Raw genomic sequence first — 17,548 nt, 5'->3', positions numbered from 1 at the left:
ATGGAAAGATTAGTTATTATGAGAATCTCAGGTTACAGATTACAACACATAAACTCAAGTCTAAAAATTATCTTTAGTGGTCAAAACTTGTTGAGATGTTTGTAGGGGGGAAACAAAAGTAGAATACATAGATGATTATAACTTGGATATCAGAACCACCTACGACAGATCCCTCATATGGAGAATGGAAATTAAACAATTTACTAGTTATGTCCTGGCTCTTAAATTCTATGGAACTAGAAGTTAATGAAGGTCTTTCTTTGCTATCCACTGCATGTGAGATTTGGTTGATGGCTTATGAATCATATGCTCATTAGAACAATATGGTTGCATTTATAATATTTATTAAGAGATTAGTCATTTAAAACAGCGGGAAAGGTCAGTGTCTCATTATTATGCCAAGATACGTGGTTTGTGGGAAGAATTGCCTTTCCTTGATGATATTTAATTTGTGTTCCACAGATGCAAAGGCATATAAGAAATATTTAGAAGAAAAGGATTTTTGAATTATTAGCATGTCTTGACCTTGAGTTTGAGCCCATTGCACTCAGATTTTTGGCTCACCTTCTAGTCTAGCCTTATAGTCTTTATTACCATAGTCAATCGAGTCTAGTAATGTCTAGGACTTGTAGTGTAAGAGTTTTGTTTTAGCCAAACATTATACGTTTATTTATCTACTTGTAAAAAAAGAAAGTCTAGTAGAAAAATTTTTCTTTGGTTTATTCTAATATATGAGGTCCAATTCTTATTGCTTCTAATGAATTTAAATATTTTATCTCGTTTATTGATGATGTTTTTCATATGACATAGATTTATTTAATGAAAAATATAGATGAGGTTATCTCCATTTTCAAAGTGTTTCATAGTTGGGTTAAAAATCAATTTAATATGAATATTGGTATTATTCGTACAGATAATGTAAATGAATATACTCTAAGACCTTCACTCTTGTTGCTAAGATGAATTTTGTACATGCGATCATTTATCTTGTTGCCAACTTGCATTAGCCTCTACACTAGTCAGATGTTGAGAATGCTTTTTCGAATGGTGATTTGACTCAGGAAGGAAATGAAGGTACGCTATCCTAAGAAGACTATATACAGATTGAAGCTGAGCTTGGTTTGAGAAATTTGGTGGGGCCTTGATTTGTACCGGATTTACTCATATTCACTTGGATGATCCTATATTTGTTAAGAGGCATGTGCATGGTCTCATTATTATAGATACACCCATTACAGGTGATGATGGTAGTGATATTTCTAAGTTTAAACTATATCTGAACAAGGTGTTTGACATTAAAGATTTGGGGCCACTAAAATATTTTCTTGGAATTGAAGTCACTCGTTATGAGAAAGGCATGGTTTTGTTTCGACAAGAATATGACATTGATTTGTTGACTTCAAGAGTAATCTTCGTATCAAACCTATTGATTCTCCATTGGAAGTTAATAAGAAGCTTCAGTCAGATGATGGGGAACTCCTTGACAATCACCAATGTACCAACACTTGGTTGGGCAGTTGATACATTTGACTATTACTCACCTAGATATATCTAATGTAGTGAGTTTGGTTAGTAAGTTCATCTATGATCCCCATTCTAATTACCTTGAAGAAGTTCGTCGCATGTTACGCTACATTAAGTCTTCTTTGAGACATGACATCCTATTTAGCCTTCATAATAATCTTGATGCAGAAAGACACTTTTATGCATATTGGTAGGATCACCTGATGATTGACACTTTAAAATAGGCTATTGTACTTTTTTAGGAGGAAATTTAGTTCCTAGAAGACTAAAAAGTACGTGGTTGTTGCTCGGTCCAATGTTGAGGCAAAGTATCGTGCTATGGCGAATACCATATATGAAATTATGCAGTTGAAATGTTTTGTTACTGAATTGGGAATCCCTATGAAAGACTTTTGTGCCGATGTATTTGACAATCAAACTACCATTCATATAACTTTTAATCCTCTTTTTCACGAGCAAACAAAACATATTTAAGTTCATTATCACTTTATTCCTGAGAAGGTAGTTGCTGGCATTATTTCCACTCCGTTTGTTTCATCTTTTGCTCATTTGACGGATATCTTCACCATGACTCTTACTGTGAAAGTTTGAAAATGCATTCTTTACAAGTTGGGCATAATTGATATCTATGCCTCAGCTTGACAGGGAGTGTAGACATGTGTGGGCCTTTATATGTGCGCCTTTGGTCCTTGCATTATTTCTCTTTAAGTTATTAACATTTTTCCTCTTTCGCACTCTTTTCTTTTTTCAAGTGCAAGGGGCACATTTGTAATTATGCATCTCCACATTATAAATAAGGGTTGGATGTCCAGCCCTATATCACTTTTCTTCTTTCTCAAATTCTTTTCTTCTCTGACAGGTTCCAATTCCACATGCTGGTCTGTCGAGACATGTATAAGAGGGATGGGTGATTCAAAGGTGGGCCACATGATGAACAATGATTAGCCATTTCTATGGTATCATACATACTGGTCATCCATTTTTTAGCCATCAATCAGATTGTTTGAATCATCCAATCAAAGTAATCTTCTAGGAAGGATTGACAATAAAAGGTGGGCCCCACTTCATGGATGATCCAGTTTATGGATAGGACATCTAGTATAAGAAATGCAGACCAACCAGTTCATATCCATTGATTGGATGGTTACGATCATCATATTGGAGTGGTTTCATGAGGGGCAACTAGAGGCAACCCCACATGTTGGATGGTTAAGATCATTATCAAACACTTTGCTTTTATAATCAATATGGCCATTATTTCCCTAACCATTGATTGGATGTGTAGAATTATCCCATCAAAGATGAGATGCATGATGGTTGGCAAGGATCCATTATTCGACCATTTTTATTTTATATTATATTTGTTTTCGATCATTAATTTTGATGACCATTGATTGGATGGTTTAAATTGTCCATTCATATGATTTCAAAGGACTTGTTACCAATCTCCTACAATGTAAATTTGATTAGCCATACAACAAATATAAAAATCATGAATTTAACAAGAAAAACCCCAAATAACCAATTGGTTGTTTAATAAAATCATAATTTCATGAGGCTTCCAATTAATGAACTTTCAAATTTATGAATTTGACTAATGTCATGCATCGAAATAGGCCTTAGATATTATCCTTTAAATAAAAATAAAAATGAAAATGAAAATAAAAATGAAAATAAAAATAAAAAGCCCTAGATACGTTAGTGGATGAATGAACCAAGTGACTCAACAAGTCGGATTTTCAGTTCCGGCAATCACTTTTGTCAACCATAAAAATTTCCAAGCATCATGCAATCACTTTTGGGAAAGATGATTTCTTAGGCCTTTGAATGAGGAGGTGTGGATCTCCTTGGGTTGAATGAAAGCTTGCATAGAGTTATGCCAGCAATGCCTCTATTCAACGATGTATTGGTGGACTATATTTGTAGGTGGCGAGACAAATTGGAATTTGAGATGGAGGTTCACAGAAGCCCTGGCAGTGGTGGAATCTTGCATAGGGGAGGAGGTGGTTGTAGACCTCGTGGCGAGAAGCAGCATAAGAAAGAAGAAGACTATTGCAGTTAGTGTTTGAGATATCGATTTTGCGCTACGTATCGCATCCTTGGGATACAGATACGTATCGGTTATCGCTCGGGATATATCATTTGTATCGGGTAATTGATAGCACTTTTTGGGAAATATGGGGAAACATTGGGAAAATGATAGAATTTTTTAATGAAACTTCAAGGATTGTTAAAAAGACCTTAAGACATACTTTTAAATCATAACATCTCAAAAAAGTAATGCACATAATAGGTTTCCTTTGTACAGGTTCGTAAGCTATAAGTTGTCTAACTGAACTAATGCAACTATATTCAAATTGAATGCATAACATTTAGAGTGTATGTGATGATCATTTCATCAAACATTCCTAAATACTTCGAAATTAGTCTCAATTAACAGTTGGTTGAAGGGAAATTTTAAAATAATAATAATAATAATTTAGTAATTTTTAATTAAAAATGATTTTTATATTCCAAAAATTGACAAGGACTTATCAAATCAGTAGATCAGGCCTCATACATGATTATTTCATATTTGGAGTGCAACATTTCAAGCAATTTGGGAGAAATTGGGAAATTTTAGAATTTTCTCCAATTTTCTCCAAACCGAACTACCTACACTCAAATTTTGAAATTAGAGTGTATGTAATAATCATTTGATCAAATACTCCTAAATACTTAGAAATTAGTCTCAATTGATTTCTGATTGAAGGAAATTTTCAAGAAAGACATGGAGAACATGAAGAATCAATGGATGTCAAAATCAAAGCTCCAACTCCATGATTTTTCATGCAAAACATAGAGGACCAATGGATTTATAACCATTTGAACTGATTTAACATAATTTCAATAAAAAATGGAATCGAAAATTGAAAATCCTTACCGAATCGAACATGTGGGATATCGGCACTACCTGTGCATTACGTATCGCACAAGTGGGATACAAGATATATCATGGGACATATCGGTCGTTATCGTCAATATTTAAAATAGTGATTGCAGTATTGAAGAGGATCTCTATTAAAGATGGGGAAGAGAAGTTATGGGTTAAGGTGGTTAGGGAAAAGAAAGGGTGAGAGGTGAGCTTGAAGGGGGCTCGCCGGTGAGGTGACGGAAATGGTCCTATTTAATGATGTCATCACTAACCTCGATCTCTTCTATGTAGATCGCATACGTAGAAAGGGGTGGCCGTGTTCAGGTTCACTATTAGAAGCAATGGCATGAAAGATGGATGCCAGATTAATCACAACACTAAGAAAAAGTTTGATACCAAAAAACCTCTAGCCAGTTTGACTTTTATAGTCCCTCTAGAATTAAGTGCACTTTACCGCAGCATCCAAGATGATATTATGTGGATAGGAAGCATGGATGTGGTGGAGCATAATGATGGAAAACGTGCCTTGTACTCTAGCAATCTAACATAAAGGAGCCCTACTATGTGCCCTCTCGTTATTGGCGATGTAGTAGTAGGTGGAGACATGGCGGTCGAGATTTCGGCGGGTGTCCAAGAAAGGCGAGATTGTAGTGGAGGTCCAATCAAGTGGTCGGACTGATGGGATGGTGTCAGGCTAACTAGTGATGAACCTAACACGTGTCTAGGTTCGATCTAGGTTCTATGAAGTGGGGGAGTAGGTTAGGGAAGCATGTGGCATGGTGATCAACACTTAGGAGACAGGTGGAGAAAGGGTAACTTACGTGTTCTTGTTCGAAGGCAATTAGCAGGAACAAAGACATGGATGTTCCATTAGGGGCCACGTGTAGGGATGGGTCCGTTTTGGTGACCGATAGGGACATGTTGTTGTCACTATGGAGCCGACACGTTTCGTAAACAATCATATCGGCATGATGCCACACATGTTGGTGACGAGGATGTCCCTTTACAAGCCACATGTAGTGATGGGTATGTTTTGGTCAAATTGGCGTGGTGCCACACATGCTCCCACCAAAGTGTGAAGTTTTATAGAGATAAGTCTCGTTCAACTCATCACTCACGTGCAAGGAGAATGCTATTAGAGTGCCATTCGACCTCTAGTCTCTCTACTTGGTTGCTAGAGTAGAGGGTGGTGATAGGGATTTTAAAGGCATTATGGGGTTCATGCCTTCTCTCTCATCCTTTGCTTCCCCCTAGGCAGACTCCATGGCGGGTATGGGCTCCTTCTTGATCCAGCTTGAGGAGAATGCTTCTTGCTTGGGAGTGGCTTTGATCATCAACACAGCGGGTCAGGAGATTTTGGTAGAGTAGGTATTGGCAATGGTGCTTCATGGAGAAAGGTCCCATATGGGCCCAAGTTGTGCGAGAGTGATGGGAAGTTGCTAAAGGCATTGGACATTTCTCCTCTTAAAAAACCGAGAGGACTCAAAGTGGGGGTGTGAGCAAGGGAAGGTCGTCTAGAAAATAATAAAATTTTGCTTGGTGAGGAAGAAGGGGGTCATATGAATCCCTATGTCCAGGGGAATGAAGTGAATAAAGGATGCAATTAACCATGTTAGTAAGATGGTCCGTGTTTGGATGGCAGCTATGAAGATGATTTCATGGCTTTGTTTTAGTTTGTGGAAGAAAGAGGTGCTTCGAAGGCTCCGGATGGCAACCTTGGGGAAGACCCAGAAAACTCCCAAGGGGGAGGAAAGAACTAGTGAGACTTGTGTCTTCAATCAACTATAATTCAGGTGCCTCATCTAGAGGTTTTAATAAGGGAAAAAGCTCTAGGCTAGTGCATCAACGAAGCTTCTCTATTGGAATGTGAGGTATCCGGGGTTCCAGAAGAAAAGGATCATATCAAAGATTTGTGCCGCCAATCCAAAGGTCAGTTGATTGTGCTATAAGAGACTAGCATGAATCGGTGGACAAGGCGATCAATTCCATATGGAGGAGAAAGACAAGGAATGGGTGGCGCTCGATGTTGTGGGTGTTCCTAGGGGCATTGACATCATTTGAGACTCAAAAGTGTGGAAGGAGGATTGGTTGAGTGGAACTCATTTGATTTCTATGCTCTTAAGGGATGTGGTGTGGTGTCAAGGTTTGGGTGGGTTTTCACGGCTGTCTACGGTCAAAACCAGGCAGTTCAACACCTTACTTTTTTGAAGGAACTAGATTCCATTCTGCACAAGTGGAAATTCATGTGGTGCTTGGGGGAAAACTTCAACATGGCCAAGTTCTCATTCAAGAGATAGAATTGGGGAGTATTTCATGGGGCATGCGGGGTTTCTCAGATTGGGTGGATTGGAACAAATTGGTGGACATTCTCCATTGGGAGAAGTTAGGTTCACTTGGACAAATGCGCGAGGAAGGGTTGTCATGTACAAGCTCGACAGATTTTTAGTTTCATCAAATTAGGTGGAGCACTATCTTCAACATGGCCAAGTTCTCATTCAAGAGATAGAATTGGGGAGTATTTCATGGGGCATGCGGGGTTTCTCAGATTGGGTGGATTGGAACAAATTGGTGGACATTCTCCATTGGGAGAAGTTAGGTTCACTTGGACAAATGCGCGAGGAAGGGTTGTCATGTACAAGCTCGACAGATTTTTAGTTTCATCAAATTAGGTGGAGCACTATCTACTAGTGAGGTAACGGGGGACTTCCAATGCTAGCCTCAAAGCACTACCCAATTGTTTTGGAAGTGGACGAGGAGATTTGGGAACACAAGTTCACATTTGAGCTTCCTTGGCTTCATGTGGAGGTTTTTTCTTGTCTGGTGTCGAAACACCTTTCAAGTGGAGGGCTTTGCAGGTTTCAAACTACATCAAAAACTCAAAACTGTCAAAGGGAATGATCATAAATCGGAATTGAAGCTGAAGTTGAAAATATCTATGGGAAATCCATTTCAAGGAAGCTATTGCAGATGAGAGAGCCAGGAGGGCCAAGCTTTCTAACTTCTATATGAATCATTTAAAGGAAGAAGAGATCAAATAGAGACAAATCTCTAGCAATATAATTAAAGGAATGAGATAGAAGCACGAAAATTTTCCACAGTATTGCAAGCACAAGCGCAAGGAACAATCAAACTTGTAGTGTGACGCTGGAAGGTAAACAGGTAAAGCACAAACACCAAGTTTGGGAAACCATTGAGCAATATAAGTTACTGGTGGACAAGAGTTGGGAGAGGCCCCAATTAAACCACCTCTCATTCAATCAAATTTCAACAATGGATGCAGAAGATCTTGAAAAACCTCTTCTCAGAAGAGATCAAAACGGCAGCATTGGGGATTGTGGGGGTAACAAGGCCCTCAACCCATATGGTTTTCCTTTAGCTTTCTTCCAAGTCTTTTGGGAGGTATTTTAAGGGGACTTGTTCAACTTTTTAACCGAATTTAGCAAGAGAGGTTGTCTTTCGTCAGAGTTGGGTGCTTCATTCATAGCCATCGTTCTGAAGGTCTAAGGAGCTAAATTCTTTGAGATTTTAGGCATATTAGTCTGATTAGGGGCCCTTAAAAGATTTTAGCAAAAAAATTGGCTACAAGGTCTTGGGCAATTCTAGAAAAGGTGATCTCTAATGCTCAAGGCGTGTTCATAGCAGGAAGACAAGTTATAGATAGCGCGTTCATTGCTCACGAGTGCCTTGACTCTCATCATCATAGGAAAAAGAAGAGGGATATTGTCTGCAAGTTGGACATCAACAAGGCATATGATTGGGTGAGTTTCTCAACCATATGTTGGGAAGTGGACTTGAGTGGAGGATCTGGATATAGGAGTATCCAATTGACAAGGTTCTCAATGCTAATACACGGTTCCACAAAGGGATTCTTTTATGCGTCGAGAGGCCTAAGCTAGGGGAACCCGCTATCCCATATCTCTTTGTAGTGGTTATAGAGGCATTGAGTAAGATATAGGCCAAGGGCCAATCAACAAGTCTAATTAGAGGCTTCAGGGTGGGGTGTGTTGGCTTACAAATTTTGCATCTTCGGTTCGTTGTCGACCATGGTATTTAGAAAACGATTAATGACCATAATGGTCGTCACAACCCCGTAATGTGCGACGGTTACCATCGTTACCATTATGTAATGGCTATGACGGAAAAATGACTCGTAACGGCCCATTACGAGGCCAAAAAAAAATTTCTTTTTCTTTTTTTTTTTTAAGGCAGTGGTTGACGCTACTATTATGAAATACCTTGCCGATGTCACCATCTTTTAGGATGCAAAGGTAGAAATGATGGATAATTTGATGAAACTAGTGAGATGTTTAGAAGTGGTCTCCAGCTTAAAAGTGGATGTCTCTATGAGTGAAATGTTGGTGGTTTCTACTTCTACGGAAGAGGTGGCTAGGCTAGCGGGGGTCTTCGAGTGCCAGACAGGATAGCTCTCATCATCATACCTAAGGCTTCCGCTCTGTATTGGCAATCCTGCAAAGCACCTACGGAAGAAAGGGTCGAAAGCAAAATTATCCAAGTGGAAAATTCGACATCTGTCACTGGGTGGTAGACCTAAGTTGATCAAGGCCACTTGGTCGAATTTACCACTATATTATCTGCCTCTTTTCAAACAACCAATGTCAGTTTTGTGTAAGGTGGTTGTGATGGGATTTTCTATAGCTAAGGGCTGAAGTGAAGCAAAAACTTCACCTCTTAAGATGAGAAGAGGTGTGCAAGACATACTTGGAAGGGAGAGCAGGAATAAGGAATCTAACAAGGACACCTATGGTACGATGCCCCCGTTTCTAAGATCCATTCCTGGTCTTGGTCACCAACAATACATCACAACCATCTAAACCTTCACCAGATTCAATTGAATTAGCTTCCTTCGGCGAATCATCTGACTTCTCATCCTTCCGAACATTGGGAAACTGTCAAACCTTTTTTAAATGTCCCATCCTCTAACAATTCCAACACTTCAACTTTCCATTACCTCTTGACTTGGATCTAATTGCAGTTTTCCCTTCTCTTGCTCAGATAGTCTTCCTCGAGAAAATAACACATCTGTAGAGGTACTTTCACCGCCGCTCTACTGTTGCAAATACTTCGACTAAAGGGTTGCGATAACAGTCTCGATGTCCAAAGTATCCCTACTATGGCAAAGAGTATTAACCAGATATTTGAATGACTTGGGGAGAGATGTCAACAAAATTAGGTCTGTCTTCCTCATCGATCTTCACCTCATCACTCGTCAACTTGCAAACTAGTTTGTCGAATGTTTTAATACGTTCAGATAGATCCAACCCTTCCGCCATTTTCTTAGTATAAAACTGCCTCTTTAGAAATAGATGATTGGTAAGAGAATTCGTCATATAAATACTCTCCAACTTTGCCCATAAACCTACAATAGTCATCTCATATATGATATTGTAAAAGACTTCATCGGCCAAACATAATTAAATTGTACTAATTGCCCTTTGATCACGTTCATCCCAATCTTCTTCCTTCATAGATTTCGAACGATGCTCTTTCCCAAGGAGTGCATATTGCGGCCCTTGTTGAACTAGGATGGCATTCATCTTCAATCTCCATAGTTGAAAGTTGTTTTTACCCATGAATTTGTCTCGAAGTTCACATTCGATCCCCTTGACATCATATCTCAAATCCAGACTAACAAACCAACCTCACTCTGATACCATTTATTGAAGATTCAGCCCTGCTGAAGCACCTTAATCTGGATTAAAACAAACCAGAGAAAACAAAAATCCAACCAAAAGCACACAGAGAGCACACGATTTTTACATGAAAACCCATTGCAGGAAAAAACCACGACACAAAGCGACTATCAATCTATTATTCAAAGAAGATTACAGGGATGGAGAGAACTTACAGCAAAAAACTAGCTCTCTCTCTCTCTCTCTCTCTCTCTCTCTCTCTCTCTCTCTTGGAGGATCTCAAAAAACAACCAAAAATCGTAGCTCTCTCTTCACCCCAACATAACTAACCCTAAAAGCCACCCTTTCATGAGGGAAATGTCAAAAATACCCCTCCCAAGGATCCACTAACACTTGGGCCTTGTTAGCATGTGAAACATGCGTCATTTGGGCGCAGAAAAGTGAATACACCCAATAGTGATTTTGGTGTCACGATTTTAAAAATAGCTACTGCCAACTCTACCTATAGTAATGAGGACCTATATCTAAAGCATAGATCTGAATATCGGTATCGTATCAGCCAATACGGTCGTAATGTATCCATATTGACATGAGACAATATGCGATACAAGGCCATATCAACTAGAAACTAGAAAAGAGAGAGAGAGAGAGAGAGAGAGAGAGAGAGAGACCCGTATCAGTCTATATCGGCCGACAGGGCATATTGGCACTGATACAGGCCAATACAAACCAATGTGCATAGAAAAGCCCATTATTGAATTTTTATTTTTATTTTTCAAATTTTCACTTACATCTCTCTCTTTTTTCATTTAAACCATGGAGAAAGATTAAAAACTCATTTTAGGCTAGATCTAGACCCATTTTGAGGTCAAAACAAATGATTTGAATGGGTTTCGGTAAATCAAAGCGAAGTGCGCCATTATGGGAAAGATAAAGAGAGAATGGTAAATCTTCACTTTCTTTTTTGATATTTTCATCTACTTTTTGTTGTATTTCAATGTAATGGGCCCTAATTCACCAAATCATGCTTGATTTGTGTTCAATTAGAGCAAATTTAGTTAACCTTCAACAAGTCAAACCAACATACAATATTCTCATCAAAGAATGGTCTGATACACCATCACATGCATGTCTTAAAAAATTAAAAAAATAATATAAAAAAAAAACAGAAAAAAGAAGAAGAAGAAGAAGAAGAAGAAGATATGGACTGATATCAATACACGACGCTTGTGTCGTATAATTTTTTGGCCGAGCCGATGCACCCACCGATACCGATATTCAAAACCATGATCTAAAGCTACCATTATCTCTAACTATAGTAATGAGGATCTATATCTAAAGCCACTCCTCTTCCCTCTTCCAAGACCAATCCAACATGTATCTGATGATCTGAACCGTTCATTCATAAGAAGGCATCTTATAAGGACTCGCAGACCAAATATCACATTGATCAAACAACACTAACCATGTAAAGAATGTGTCCATCAGATCACAATTGTTGGGATTGTCCAATCACAATTTATTTATTTATTTACTTCTTTTTTTCTTTTATCTTTTTTCTGTATATGCCATACAATTTACCCCAATGAATGAACAATTTCTATCATCCATAAATGCCTGTGACATATGCGAAATAGAAATCCATATGTGGTCCTTAAGATTTAGTATGTTGTTGTCGTGCACCATAACATTTCTCATTGAAATGCATATGTTACCATGTGTATCAAACAGAGGAAAGAAGGCCCCTTGTAATTCCTGCATTACAACATTTGCAAATCAAACGGGCTCTTCTTTTTTTTTTCCAAAATCCTCTTATTTCCAATGAATTCAATTGGCAGCAGAAATTAACTTTTCCTTATCTTTTACCATGTTTCACTGCCAATCAAACAGACCCTTAGTATGCATCATCTTTCCTTCCTCCACCGAAGTATTGAATAGAAGAAGTCTAACTCAAACAACAAAGAACAGACTTAATGGAAACTTTAAGGACTAAAATTTTTTGTCTGTAGTAATTATAGAGTAGTCTGAGTCCACATAAGTCAACTTGAAGGAGCCTTAAAGCTCTCAAAACAAAAGTAAGTCCTGTGTCCAAGCCTAAGTTTCTTTACTTATGGTATTATATAAAGAACCTGAGATGAATCGACATAGTCACAGTGATCCGAAACTAAACCGAAACAAGGCTTGGACTATTGATATCAAAACTAGTAAAGCTTAAAATTTAAATTGGAAACAGTTCTGCTAGGTATATCTGCAAAGGAATTGTAATTATCAGCAAATTTAACAGTAAGATTACCTTGCAAATGTATGAATAGAATGAACTAACCAACAAATTATTAATAGTAAATGCAAATGCACCCAAGAAACAAATTCAAATAAGGATAACTCATACTTCAACAATGGTTCTTGAATGAAAAATAAAAATTTACCTGACGCCTATTAGGCATGAAACCTTTGCAATTATATTGAATCTTCTTGCCAATGAGGTCTGCAGCCTGTAGAAGAGTAGCCTTCTGTTTTGTGACAATAACATCTTGCTTTCTGAGCCGACCCTTTTTCAGAGATTCTCTTAGAGGAGGTTGCCTGTAAACCTTTTCACAGACATATTTTGGGTGTAACCGTTTGCACCAGTATTCCTGAAGTGGGAAACAAACAAGAAAACTTCATGCTTAAGGGAAAACAAAAAAGATAACAACATTCATAACTTAAATACTAGAACCTTCTTGGAGATGAAATGCAACTTTTATGTTATGTGAACTAAAATCAGTTCAAAAGTAAACACATTTAATAAGATCTTACAGTAGTGCTGCGATGACATTGTGAACAAATATCTAAAATTCAAGCAGTGGTACTCGCTCTGGGTGAACATTCCAATTTAAATGTAAGCAATTTGTGACCCATCATAGCATATTTGTATAGATTATATTCTCTCTGGTAGTTTCCAAGGAGAGAATAGAATTCACCAGCACCTAAAGGTCAACATCCGAGAAGAATTAATGAACACCTTGAAACAGGAAGCTCATGAGGTAGGTAGGTCTTCGAAAGTCCTACCTAGATGATTCAACTTTGTTACGAAAGGATCTCTTATTTCTTTCCTTGCAGACCAAGAAGAGACCAGCTAAGAGGGATAGACTCCATGGTATGGTTGAAAGACACCGAGACTAGGATTGACTCATATTGCACTGCGTTGAGTCACCGCTCGCATGAGTTAGGGCTGAATAGGCCTGACTCACCCTAGCCAGGAGTGACACAAGGGGGTGACTTGTGGTATCAAACTGAATCAGGTAGTACCAAATCCCAGTCAACTCAGATGAGTCGTAACAGACTCGTCCGAGTCTTAAAACCATTCTCCATAGAGCTCTAATTCCCCTACAACCTCCACGCCAAGCTTGGACGGATGAATATTTGTAACCAAGTATACCCAATCAGTCTAAAAGAGATCGAAAAGTTTTCCACCATAGCTCTGAAGTGAGCCTGCAATACATGAAGAGGTGCTCCACGGTCTCCCCACCACAGATTCAAAGGATAGTGATATTGGGAATTATAAAGCTTTTGCTCTGCAAGTGTTTATCTTGAGCAGTGTTTTAAATATCGATACTATCGACCGATATTATCGTTATCGGCCCCCAGCGAGACGAAACCCATCCGATAACCCCCGGAAGATACAAAAAAAACCCAAAATCCATATCTCGCACGATGTATCGTCGATATCGCACAATTTCCGGCTCCATTATTGTCAGATATCGACAAACATACTCACGGACACTTACGACCACATTTGCAAGGGACTCACGAGTCCCACTGTAGCCAACAACCCACAACGACCATAAAAAGCTGATGCGGGGTTGTGGAGAATTTAAAAATTAAAAAAAATAAAAATAAAATTTGAATCAGAAAAAAATAATAATAATAATAATAAGAGAAATCAGAGAGTACCTGTACCCGTAGGATGTAGCGGTGATCGGAGGTGGGCCATTCGACAGGTAAGTAAGATTTCCATTTTTCTCACTATTTTCTTCAATTTCCCTCTTTCTTCGTTGATTGGAGCATGTCGGTGGGGATTTATCGGAGATTCCAGCGACGAATCAGGCCGGATTGAGGAACCCTTCCTTCCGGAGTGAGAGAACGTCGGTCTGGAACCCGTGAAGGAGAGGGAAAGTGAAACCCTTCGTGCGTGAAGGAGAGGGAAAGTGAAGGAGAGGGACGCGGATGGGTGAAAAACCGATCGGATTGCGTGTTGGGTTACTGAGTACGCTCTTATCGTACTCAGTAAACTCAGTTGGGCCCACCTTTAACGTATGTGGTCTATCCACGCCGTCCATCTGTTTTCCCATCTTTTAAGGGATTGATCCCTAAATTTAGGAATTTTAAACGATCATACCACAGTAAACAGTGGTGATACTGATTTCCACCGTTGAAACCTTTCTCGGCCCTGCGGTGATGTTTATTGGTCATCCAAACCGTTAATAAGATCATACAGACGTGGATGAAGGGAAAAAACTAATATAAGCATGATCCAATCATCCAAGTAGCCCTCAAGAAATTTCCAACGGTAGATGTTCAATTCAACTATTTTCTATGGTGTGGCCCATTTGAACATTGTATATGCTTTATTTTTGGGCTAAAGCCCTGAAATTATCAGGTAAAATGGATGGACAGATCGGGTAAAATATCATCTTAATCAAAAAATCCTGTGGCCCTCAATAAGTTTGTAATGGTGTGCGTCACTCTCTCTGCTGTTTTCTGTGGTGGGGTCCACTCGAGCTCTGGATCTGACCCATTTTTTGGCTCATGCCATAAAATGATCTTTTCAAATGTATGGACGGTGCGGATACCAAAAATACATCGTGGTGGGACCCACAGAACTTGGTGACGTCGCTTGTCCCCGGTCAATGATGAAATCGGATTGCGTACTGAGTTACTCAGTACGCTATTATCGTACTGAGTAAACTCTACTGGGCCCACCGTGAATGTATGTGGTCTATCCACGCCGTCCATCAGTTTTTCCATCTTATTTTAACGGTTGAGCCCAAAATTTAATCATACCCAAAGATCGAGTGGACCAAACCATAGGAAATAGTTGGAATAATGATTTCCACCGTTGAAACCTTTTTAGGGCCCACAGTCAAGTTTATTTCTCATCAAACCTGTTCATACGATCACACAAACATGGATGAAGGGAAAAAAACAAATACAAGCTTGATCCAACACTTATGTGGCTCCCGAGAAATTTTCAATGGTAGATGTTCAATTCACACTGTTTCCTATGGTGTGGTCCACTTGAGGTTTATGTATACTTCATTTTTCTGTTAAAGCCCTAAAATTATCTGGTAAAATGGATGGATAGAGTGGATAAAATACATAAATCACGATGGACCCCACAAAATTTATACAGGACACATGGGGTACTGAAAGAGCCACGCGAAGGAAACGGATTGGCTACTCCCACGGGCACCAACCAATGGCTGGTGGTTGGTGCCCACCATGATGTATGTGTTTCATCCATTCTGTCCACCTATTTTTATAGATCATTTTATGTTATGAGAGAAAAAATGAGGCATATCGAAATATAAAGTGGAGCACATTACGGAAACAGTGTTGAATGAACGTTGACCATTCAAAATGTTTTGGGAGCTGTAAAAGCTTTGGATCAAGCTGATATTTATTTTTTCCTTTCATCTGGGTCTTTATGATCCAATCAACAGATTGGATGTCAAATAAACAATACAATGGGCCTTAGGAGGATTTAAATGGTGGATATCCAATCGTTATTGTTTTCCTGTGGTGTGGTCCACCTGAGATTTATATCCCTATAATTATTTTCATCAATCCCTAAAATGATCCGTAAAAATGGATGAACGGAATGGATGAAACAAATACATTATGGTGGGGTCCACAGAGCATCGACCACCAGCCACGGGACTGGTGTCAGGGGGAGTTCTCCTGCGCGGACTTGTAGGACGCGAATTAGACACTAACATGTTGCGTAGCCAGACTGGCTACTGAATTGACGTCACCAAGTTCTATGGGGCCCACCATGATGTATGTGTTGTATCTACACCGTCTATCCATTTGGCTAGATAATTTTAAGGCATGAGTCAAATCCATATCTGGAGTGGACCCCACCACAGAAAACAGTGAGGAGAGGGACGCCCACCGTTGAAACCTTCCTAAGGTCCACTATGATGTTTATCTGAGATCCAACCTCTTTAGAAGTTAAGACAGACATGAAAGAACGGAAAAAAACAAATTTCAGCTTGAGCGAAAACTTTTGTGGCCCTTAGAAATTTTTAATGGTGGGCATCACTCTCTCCACTGTTTTCTGTGGTGGGGTCCACTCGAGCTTTGGATCTAACTCATTCTTTTTTCTCATGGCCTAAAATGATCTCTCTAAATGGATGGACGGTGTGGATACAACACATACATCATGGTGGGCCTACAGAACTTGGTGACGTCACTTCAGGGTCCACCAAGTCATTTACTTTCCATCCAACTTGTTGATATGTTCATGTACACACCTGTATGAAGTGAAAACATGCTGGGAATAAAACAGTCATAGCTCTGTAGGGTGAAACATGCTGTAAATGTAAAATCCACCGTTCATCTTATGATCCGTACATACAAAATATAAGCCTGATTAAAAAACTATTGTGGGCCACACTAATGGGAACAATGTAAAACTTCTTCCAAATGGATAAATTCACGCTGTGAGGCCCACCTGAGTTTCTTTTATCAGGATGAATTTTGTACCTTCTCTTTATTTTAGTGAGTTACACCTGATTAATGGCTTTGATTGAAGGTCCACATCATGGTGGCCCCTAATTACTAACCTATTGTTGGCATCAATTCCCATTGTTCCATGTGGTGTGGCCCATCTGAGTGGTGGATCTATCTGATATTGGCACTATCTAAAATCTCAATGGATAGATAAAATATTATTTTACAGATAAAATATGTCAGGAGTAAGAGGAGGGAGACAACCTGATATAGGGTGGACGTACAGTCGGCCCATTCCCGATAATCGATTCGGGAGTATTTGTAATTTATGTGGCCATGTATCGAGGAGTGGAGGGGTAACCACCCGCTTAAAGGAGCATTTAGCAGGAGGGTATTGCAATGTTGTGGATTGCCCTAAGTGCCCACAGGATGTGCGAGAACAGATGAGGACCATATTGAAAGAAAAAAAATGTGAAGTCAAAAGATGAACGACATGCACGGGAGAGGGAGATTAGGGAGGAGTTGGGGCGGCCACCATATGTAGGTGAGGTGGATGTAGTAGATCTCGATGGCGATGATGATCCCAATTACAAACGCGCAGTTCAAGAGTCCATGCGGGATCAGTGGGAGAGGGATCAGGATAAGAGGTAGGACACGAGTAGGCCTAGATTTGATGGGTCTATCCATGAGCGTGATAGGGGGAGTGGAGCAGGGGAGAGTGGAGTGGGGGGAGTGGAGCAGGGGG

General features: G+C 39.4%; 1 protein-coding gene across 4 annotated transcripts in view; it reads right to left on the bottom strand.

Moving 5' to 3' along the window:
• LOC131219018 (suppressor of RPS4-RLD 1) overlaps positions 1-17,548 on the bottom strand; it is a 140,992-nt gene that overhangs the window by 22,208 nt on the left and 101,236 nt on the right. For all 4 annotated transcript variants that reach the window (XR_009157955.1, XM_058213982.1, XM_058213981.1 and 1 more), the window contains exon 15: positions 12,516-12,722. Coding sequence is in view for 3 of the 4 variants with exons in the window: in XM_058213982.1 (XP_058069965.1) it covers positions 12,516-12,722 (207 nt within the window). In the remaining variant the exon portion in view is untranslated. The remainder of the gene's footprint in view (positions 1-12,515; positions 12,723-17,548) is intronic.

This window comes from Magnolia sinica, chromosome 11, assembly GCF_029962835.1.
Source record: "Magnolia sinica isolate HGM2019 chromosome 11, MsV1, whole genome shotgun sequence".
NCBI lineage: Eukaryota > Viridiplantae > Streptophyta > Magnoliopsida > Magnoliales > Magnoliaceae > Magnolia > Magnolia sinica.
This window is presented reverse-complemented; position numbering and strand designations above follow the sequence as displayed.